General features: G+C 46.7%; 1 protein-coding gene across 2 annotated transcripts in view; it reads right to left on the reverse strand.

Annotated features, from left to right (window-relative positions):
* NHEJ1 (non-homologous end joining factor 1) overlaps positions 1-7,071 on the reverse strand; it is a 49,523-nt gene extending 42,452 nt beyond the window's left edge. Inside the window, exons 1-2 of one of the 2 annotated variants that reach the window (XM_028481936.2) lie at positions 6,153-7,071; positions 5,752-5,806 (exon numbers count right to left, since the gene is read on the reverse strand). In XM_028481936.2, coding sequence (XP_028337737.1) covers positions 5,752-5,806; positions 6,153-6,229 — 132 coding nt within the window. In that variant the 5' untranslated portion in view covers positions 6,230-7,071. The remainder of the gene's footprint in view (positions 1-5,751; positions 5,807-6,152) is intronic. The other variant, XM_028481933.2, reaches the window with a different exon arrangement.
* Between the last annotated feature and the right edge of the window lie 2,555 nt (positions 7,072-9,626).

The following is a 9,626-nucleotide window of genomic DNA, read 5'->3' on the forward strand; positions in this document are numbered from 1 at the left end:
TTTTCCTTGGATACTTTTTTTTTCTTTTTTTTTTTTTTAAATAAATTTATTTTTATTTTTGGCTGCATTGGGTCTTCGTTGCTGCGTGCTTTCTCTAGTTGCGGCGCGAGGGCTTCTCATTGCAGTGGCTTCTCTTGTTGTGAAGCACGGGCTCTAAGCGCGCGGGCTTCAGTAGTTGTGGGACGCGGGCTCTAGAGCGCTGGCTCAGTAATTGTGGTACACGGGCATAGCTGCTCTGCGGCATGTGGGATCTTCCTGGACCAGGGCTTGAACCTGTGTCCCCTGCGTTGGCAGGCAGGTTCTTAACCACTGCGCCACCGGGAAAGGCCGGATACTTTTTTTAAAATTCTGTTTCCATCCCTTTTATTATTGTCCTGATCTTCCTGTGGGCAGTAAGGCCCCATGCATCTTTCAAACATGACACCAAGGGCTTCCCTGGTGGCGCAGTGGTTGCGCGTCCGCCTGCCGATGCAGGGGAACCGGGTCCGCGCCCCGGTCTGGGAGGATCCCACATGCCGCGGAGCGGCCGGGAGAGGCCACAACAGAGGAAGGCCCGCATACCACAAAAAAAAAAAAAAAAAAAAAAACATGACACCAAAATCCTAAGTGGCCAACTAGTGCTAAATACAATGGAAGGGTGGCCTCAGGCTCTCCTACTCTTCTTTTAATTATGCAATCTGGAATTATGTTCATCTTTTTAAATAACCAAACTATGCCAAAAACTATATCACAGTTGGGAGCTCTTACTAGTTAAATCTTTCAGAAAATAAAGGGGAAATTTTCCCACCTAGGAAGTAGAAGGATACTTTCTAGGAAAGAAGTTCTATTAAATAAGATACTGGAATAGCTGAAGCACCTGACAAAAGGTGTAGCAGGCAAGGCTGGTAAGCAGGGCACCCGGGGGAGGTGGCATTTAGAGGGGCTTTACACCTTGTTGAGGGTTATTAAAGGAATCGCAGGAAATTCTACTTTTCTTTCCTTTCAAGAGCTCCCTGGAAATCCTTCGCTAATTTCCTCACAGAGGCCGACTTCCTCATTTGTCTTCACTCAGCGCTTTGTGTATGTCTCCAGAACAGTACTCTCACTTTGGATAATAGATATATGTATACCTAACTGTCTCCCCTTCTCTTCCACGTGCTTCTTGGGGCAGGAATCATGGCGGTTCTCACTGTATCCCTAGCACTCCCTGAGTACTTACCAATGCTAGTTTCCTACTCCACAGAGTACCTCATAAAAGAACCTAAACCCAGCAGTACTCAATACACACTGGACAAGGACGATGGCATGCACAACAGCCATCCAGCACAACTCCGCTAAGTTGTCAGACCAGTTCAGGATATTGGCATGAAAATTCCTTTTTCTCTTGGCCCAGACATTTACTCTTAAGGTTTGCCTTCTCCTCAAGAGACTCCAGGAAATAGGGCTAGTTTTAAGTTCTAGAAACTCTAATCATTCCTGTTTTCTCCAAGCTAAGGGCCCGATGGAAGGCTGCAGATACCTCATGAATATTGATGAGCCTCTGCGGTCACATGAATATTAACAACACCCTGTGGCTTTCGGGAACAGCAGCCCAGCTAGAAGGTCTAATATTAACCTTGGCTAGTCCCAAAAGGTGGGAAGAGCATATGCCCATATGACTCCGTGGCGAGTAAAGAGCGAACGGCAGAGTCTAGTTGGGGGTTGGCCCCTATGCAATCCCTGGGCACAAGGGCAGTTAAGAAAGGACTAAACATTGTGCCCACGTCCCTGGCACTGAGGACTCTGTTAGCTGCTACCCAGGCAGAAATCCCCAATTCTCAAGCTCTACAGAAGTAAGGATGCAGAAACTAAGTCCTACTCAATTCAGAGAAGAACTGGTAGGGATACCCTGACCTAGATCAAGAGCTACAGTAGAGGGGTAGGGAAGGTTCAAAGTCAGATCTCATTGGACAAAAACCAGAATCAAATAATAAGGCTCAATTAGGCAACAAAATACACAGTTAGCAGGTCACACATTAACAGTAATGAAAGACCTAGAGGCTGTGGAATTTCCAGCCCTACACCTTCCGTGAAACAAGCAGACACAGAGACCAATGACCCGGGTTTAAGAGAAAAGATGTTCTAACATTGAAGGAGCAAGAGATAAGAGGGATCGGGTTCCTTAAGCACCTACAGATTCTGAACCCAGGAGACACCAGTAAGAATGATGACTGTTATGAAAAATACATAGATAAAGGAAAAGTACCATGAATCAAGTTGACCAGAGAAACCCAGGCACCACTGGCCCTGGGTCTAAGCTCAAAACCTACTTCTATGGCACATGACAATACTATTAAAAGGAAAGGCAGGTTAAGTGCCCCATGCGAGGATTGGAATTAATGCTAATAATAGGATTCCTGCTGTACTCGCACAGCAAAACAGACTTTGCTTAAAACTAGAAAACACCTCTTTACTCCTCTTGCCTGATCCTACCCAAAGGCCTTGACCCCCAGCTCTGTCTGCACCTCTGACCCCACCCCCTTCGCACATACTCCAGAGGAACAGAGAGGCCTGTGGGCCTAACCCCAGCTGAGGTGGTGGAGGCCACACCTAGGAAGAGGGTGGGGACTGCTCACGGAGCTGTGTTCTGTCACACAATTACCATATTATGTAGCTCTAATAAAAAGAAACACTTGAAGCTTTACTAATGCCATATAATAAAGTATTTATAGAATCCAGGGGGTGGGGTGGGCCGGGGGCAGGGAGAGGAATCAGAATTGTTCGCAAGAGCCCTGGCAACAGCACCCCCAGTATTCATCACGTAGCTCAACTTCAAAGGGTCAGCCTGGGCCACCTGGCTGGCTCTCACTAGCCCCAATCAAGGTGGCTCCACTCCCTCTCCAGAACAGTCTGCCTCTGACTTCTTCCTGGTTAACAAAGAAAGAGATGAGAAATTGAAAGGACTGGGAAGGAAGAAGAAGGAATGTCCGCAGAACTGTGTGGAGGCCTGAAAAGGCTGGGGACCAGAGTACAGGGGACGGCAGTTGAAAGAATGAATGGAATGTGAACTCTAAAAGGTTCTATTCTGAGGCTAACCTTGTACATCTCACCATCCAACATACCTGACAGTTTTGAAGTTTGCCAAAACAGGGTTCTCTGTCACTGCACTCTCCCCTCTGCAGCCCCTCTCACACTCCCCGTGCCGACCCTACACTCCACTTGCAGCCACCAAGAGCGCGGTGCGCTTCACACGTATGACAACCACAGCGTGGCCCACGCACCCCCCCCTCACGCATGGTCCCTACGGCCACAGCGTCTCACACACAACACACTCACCACAGCACACTCCTCCCCACGAGCTCTCACTGGCTGCCTGGATTTCCCGGGCACCTTCCCAACTTGAGACACATCCTAGATAAAAACATTTTCTGAGTCTACAACCCTCTTTAACATTTTAAAATTTCCTATTACCCAGAAAATCTCCCCAAAGAGAGAGCAGTGAGGGCTGTGGCATTATTACAGAGGAGACTATAAACAGAACAAATATAGAGCTGCTTTATTACAAGGCAGTGTGGGGTTGGTGGCTGGCTGATTACAGGGACACTCCCCAGAGCTCTCTGCAGTCCCAGACCTCAATAAAGGCCAGACCTAGAGTCGCTTTCAACTGAGGGGCAATTGGATCCGGGGGGCCCCTAGAATCTCTTCAGATTCCAGGCCAGGATATGAACCTGCCTTGGTTGAAGATAAGAAGGAAAGCAAACACAATCTAAGAACACCCATGCTTGGCAAAGAGCCACCAGACCATCTTTTCAAAGGCAAACACAATTAGTAATGGTTTGGGTTTCTTGAAATCAACAGATATCAAACTTCAGATTAAAAAAAAAACAACTATTAAAAATCAAGAGCAAATTGATAGATTTAGAGTCTACACACATCAGGGATGGTGTAGAGTGAGGAGACAGAATGGATTCGAAGACAGAAAGAGAAGCAGCGCAGCTTGAGTGACTAAACCAGCCCATATTACACATAAAATCATAGAAGGAAAGAGTGGGAAATCCACAAGTCTTCTCCTCTGGGCTCTGGGCACATGGCGTCCCTTCCTGGGTGACTCACAGTGGGATCACCTTCACCCCTGCTTCATGTGGTAAGGGCCTCTTTATAAGGAGACACACCGCGAGCCTTCTCTTCCATAGCTGCAAGCCAGGGGGATTGCGTCACTGACCTCCACACACACTCACTCCCCCCTCTTTCAGGCTGGCCACCACACAAGGGATCTTGTCTTGTGGTCCCCGCGATCCTTTCATCTAGGCTCCAAACCCACTGTCACCTTGGCCCTGAATCACTCCCCAGGAGACACTGGGAAAACATTGCTGGACAAAGAGCGTCTGGGTCCTATATGGCTAGAATTTACTGATCCCTGCTGGTGAGAGAACCCGGGCCACGCTCTTCCCTGCCCAAAGGCCAAGGCGCAGGAATAATTTTGAACCTAGCCTTGTGGCCAGCTCTGCCTACAGACTAGGTTTCCGCTGATTTAGGTGATACCAATTCCCTCCAGCTCCCAAGAGCTGAAGGATAAAAAGGGCTGAGAGGCAACCTTAATGGTTCTAGCTCTGCCTTACTTGTCCAGTGGCTGAGAAATTGTTAGAGCTGGAAGAGGGCTAGCAAGTATCCCACCCAGTTCTGTTCTCATCCCACTTGGCTATCCTGTTCCCAGGGTGGCCCCAAGGGAAACATTTTGGCAGCTGAAAAGGTCAGTGTTTCACAGATCCTTCTCCAAGATAGAGGATTCCCCTCCAACTGCGTCTCAGCTCATTTCTATGTCCCATGGTCCTAACAGTTTTCCTTGACCTTCTGTGTGATAATACTCCAGTTTGGTGCTTGGCCGTTTTTTCTATAATTTCAGACCTGTGTTTCAATGGGCAGAGTTAAGAAGAGTTACAGGAATGCTTTTTACTCTTTGAGTATCCTCCCTTCTGAAATATATTTCATTAGAACAAGAGTCTCTGAGACAGTGTGAGATAGTGGAAAAAAAGCTCTGTACTAGAAAGTCAAAGGATGAGGTTCTGGCTTCAACTGCAATTACTTGTGGGACACAAGGTCACTTAATTCTCTTAGCCAATCCATCATATCTCCTTAATCTGAAGTGGCACTAGTGGAGTGAAAAATATTTTTATGTAAATTTGTTCTTTCTTTTTAGCCTTTTTAAAAATCTGAGTAGGTGATCAATATATTATGTTGAATTTTCCTCAATGAAACCTGCTCATTTCACCAGATAGTTATGAGAATCAAATTAAATAACAAAGGCAAAAATTCTCTGCAGAATACATAGCACCACAAAATTTGCTGAGTACTTACAACGGATGAGACAAGTTAAACAAGACCAATAATATCCCTGCTTTCAGGGGCTTCCCTGGTGGCGCAGTGGTTAAGAATCCGCCTGCCAATGCAGGGGACACAGGTTCGAGCCCTGGTCCGGGAAGATCCCACATGCCGCGGAGCAACTAAGCCTCTGAGCCACAACTACTGAGCCTGTGCTCTAGAGCTCGTGTGCCACAACTACTGAGCCTGCGTGCCACAACTAGTGAAGCCCTCGCGCCTAGAGCCCGTGCTCCGTGACAAAAGAAGCCACTGCAACGAGAAGCCTGCGCACCGCAACGAAGAGTAGGCCCCGCTCACCGCAACCAGAGAAAGCCCGCGCACAGCAACAAAGACCCAACACAGCCAAAAATAAAAATAAAAAATAAATAAATTTATTTTAAAAAAGAAAATATCCCTGCTCTTCAGGGAACTTACCATGTAGTGGAAGGAGCCAGAGAAACCAGTAAGTACAATGCAGTGTTGATAGGGCCTATGAAAGAACAAATAAAGTAGCACATAAGAAGGGCAACTAGGGGGCTTCCCTGGTGGCGCAGTGGTTGAGAGTCCGCCTGCCGATGCAGGGGACACGGGTTCGTGCCCCGGTCTGGGAAGATCCCACATGCCGCGGAGCGGCTGGGCCCGTGAGCCATGGCCGCTGAGCCTGTGCGTCCGGAGCCCGTGTTCCGCAACGGGAGAGGCCCGCGTACCCCCCCCCCCAAAAAAAAGGACTCTGTGCTTCCACTGCTGGGGGCCCGGGTTCGATCCCTGGTAGGGGAACTAAGATCCTGCAAGCCATGCAGTGCGGCCTTAAAGAAAAAAAAAGAAGGGCAACTAACCTGAACTCAGAGGGCCAGGGAAAATTCCCTGGAGGAAGTGACATCTTCACGGAAATCCAAACAATAACAGGAGTCATCCAGGTGAGAAGGTTTTGCTGACGGTTGGCAGGAGGTTTCCAGAGGGAAGAGCACGTGCCCAGGACTAGAGATAAGAGAATAATGGGCTCTAGGAACTGACAGCAGTTCACTGCGACTGAAGTGAAGATCTGGGATGGGTTTGGGGGTGTAGATTTGGGGGTGAGTGTGGCCTAGCAAAAGAGTGGGAGAGGTAAGTAGATGCCAGATCATAAAGGGCCATAATGGTTTTACTAAGGAGTTTGGACTTTATCCTAAGGTCAATAGGGAGCCACCGATCAGTTTTCAGCAGGAACACGTGACCAGATTTACTTTAATCAGGAGCTTCCATCTGGTTTCTTGTCCTTTCTTGAGTATCACCCCCCACTCTCCAATGAGGGCTGTCGGGTAATCCAGGCAATAGTCCACATTTCTAACCCAAGGGCCATTTCTTATCTCTTACTTGAATTCCACCAACTCTGCCAATATTTACTTTTCTCCTCAATCCTAGATCTTTCAACCTGTAGAAACAATTTGGTGGCCTCCTAACAGAAGGCTAAGATAATGCTGCCCAAACACATGATCGATCTGTATAAGAAAGACCTCATAACTGGATGATAATGACAGACTAGCAAATGAACTGTATGAAAAACATCCCCTTCTTTTCTTTCTTTACCTCATTAAGTCACCTAGAGCCACAGTTTAAGGCTTAGAATCAATACCCTAAGGGAAAATCATCATGGTCATTAACTTTATCTCTTGGCCTCACCATTTAACCTTAGAATTGCAGAACCTTGGCACTGGGAAAGAAACCTTTAATCCTCTAGCCCAGCCTTCCACCTGAGTGTCAGAGCTCTTTGGCATGACTTGGCAATTGAGATCAGATTATTTCTTACTGCCTGAAATTTCCTTAAGAATTTATTTTTAGATTCATCCCCCATTGAACAGGTTTCGGGTGGGACCTCTATGTCCAATAGGGAATAGCTCAAACTCACTACGTCTTAAGGTTCTAGAATAATGCTATTCAAAGTGTTATCAACAAACTGGTCCTGGTCCATGGACTCCTTGTTATCAGCCCACACATAAGGTAAGTACAGAAATCAAGTGTAAGCATTTGAAAACTTTTATAACAACCTGATATTGCCATGACATCCAAACACATGTTCAGAGGACTCATCTCAATGAACAGGGTATAAAACGGTTTGAGTATTATTGGACTTGTCACATGTGGCACCTGCTGCATATGAGTTATGCACAGTAAGACCATGTGTCAGATTACTTTGAAAAGCACTGTTCTAGAAGGTTCCATGGGAAGAGAAGAGGAGAGGTCTTGGGGTAGGAGAGCTAGCTCTCCTCTTCCCCCCCGCCCTTCTGGGTACAAGAGAGCGAATCTGCTGCCGAGGATGAGGAACAGGAAGCTGCTCCCACTAAGCCACTGGCTGTGTGGGGTGAAGAGGAGGGCAGGAGTTGGTGGCCAGGTTATCAGGCAATAACAAACTCAGCATCCAAGCACGCGACTTCCAGCAATGCAAGGAGTTTCCTTTGTTTTGGGAAAACAAGAGCTGCGAGAAGCCTCTCCTTGACACGTTCTTGCCTGGCTTCGGGAGGAGCCCAACCACTCCTGACACACAAACAGGACAGTCCTGGCCAGTGAGAGACAAGCCAGTACCCTGACCACAACCCCTGTTTGCTTTTCCTTTTCCACCACTTCCTCAGTTGGAGGGCCACTGTGGGGCCATAGGGAGCTGCCAGCCTAGGTCACCACTCAAGAACTTCACCCCCAATGACCCAGTACCTACTCCATATGACTCTTCCGATGCCCTTTCTACAGCCTACTTTCTCTCTTCAATATGGTACTTTTGGTCTGAGACCAAGGGCATCCTTCCCTAGAGTTGTAGGTAAAGCTAAGCCTCAGAGCACCACTCTGACAAAGGTCATGGTATGCTCTAGCAAACTATGCTATTTTAACTCTAAAATCAAGAAAATCAGCACCTACACAAGTGCCCAAGAAAAACAACATTTGAGCTTTCAACAAAATGTTCTGAACAAGTATTTTTAAGTTATCTGAATAGTCACTTAATTATATTAGGTTACCAGATTCAAGAACCCAGTTATCACCAAGACTAACATATATAAAACAATGCACCTCTTCATGATGCAGAATGTTGTCAAAACTAAACTTCTAGTAGCTAGCTAGGGAGTGAGGACCCAAGACCCAAATATCTGACATGTCTAGCTCTTGGGGTGTAAACAGAGTAAGAGTGTCAACCTCTCAGACTCACAGGAGAGCACCTTCTAAGACCAAAGACTTAGGAACATTTTCTCCAAGAGCACTGAGAAGAAGGGCTGGCAAGTCCTATTTATGACTTTACTATGATCAATCAAGAGCCTTGGGGACCAGGAAACCTTCCTCCCTTTCTGATTAATCAAGGGAGCTTACTCTTTACCCTGCTGGCTCAAGAGTCCAAGCTTCTATGAAGACTCATTTGTCCAGTAAGGGGAGGGGTGTGGGGGCGGGACTCCCCCCACTCCAGGCCTCCTTCATGCCAAAGAAGGAGGAAACAGAATAAGCAAAATAAAATTCATAAAGCGAAGCAGTAATTATGGTGTGGTCAACAAGAGGCTGTCCTCAGGCCCATCATTATGTGGCTAAATTTAACGCCCTGCGCGGCCAGGGGAGCCGTGCGCCCCGGGCACCGTGTGTCCACACAGACGCCAGCTTCGCCACCTTCACCCGCTCGACAGCCGCCAGGGCTGCCAGAAAGCAGGTCACAATTTTTTTTATAGTCTGTTTACCAAGATGCTGTTTTTACTGCGAGGTTTCTCTCATTTTATCTTTTTCCCTTTTCCCCAAACAGACTGGCCTGTATTTTCTGTCCTGGTTTTTTTTTTTTTTTTTTCTTTCTTTCTCCCTCTCTCAGTACTATTTTCAGAACTCTAATTTTATATGGTATGTCCCTTTTTTTTTTTTTTTTTTTTTTTGGTAAATATTTGCCATGACTAAGCCAGGCACATCCAGTTTAAAAGGCTCCGTCCCACAAAACATCGGGTCTTTAATGATATGCATCTCATTAGCCTTCCCCATGAAAGGGGGTATAGAAAAAAAAAAAGCAACTTACAGACTCTCTCACTTTTTATATCTAGAGAGACCTATATTTATATATGAGGACAAGCTGGAAACTGACATTCTGAGCCTTGATATGAGGTTAGTACAATGGCCATTTGATTCAAGAGACAGGAGCTATTGGTCTGTGTGTCAGTTGATTGCTAGTTGATCCAGGCGGTTCTGACCAGATCAGTACAGCCAGAAACAATTGCTCGAACTTCTGAGATATCAGGGCTCACTAGACCAGGGGAACAAAACTCCGGGAAGTTCTCTGACACTAAATTTTCTAAAATGGAACAAAGAGAGTCAAAGGG

This window comes from Physeter macrocephalus, chromosome 2 (assembly GCF_002837175.3).
Source record: "Physeter macrocephalus isolate SW-GA chromosome 2, ASM283717v5, whole genome shotgun sequence".
Classification (NCBI taxonomy): domain Eukaryota; kingdom Metazoa; phylum Chordata; class Mammalia; order Artiodactyla; family Physeteridae; genus Physeter; species Physeter macrocephalus.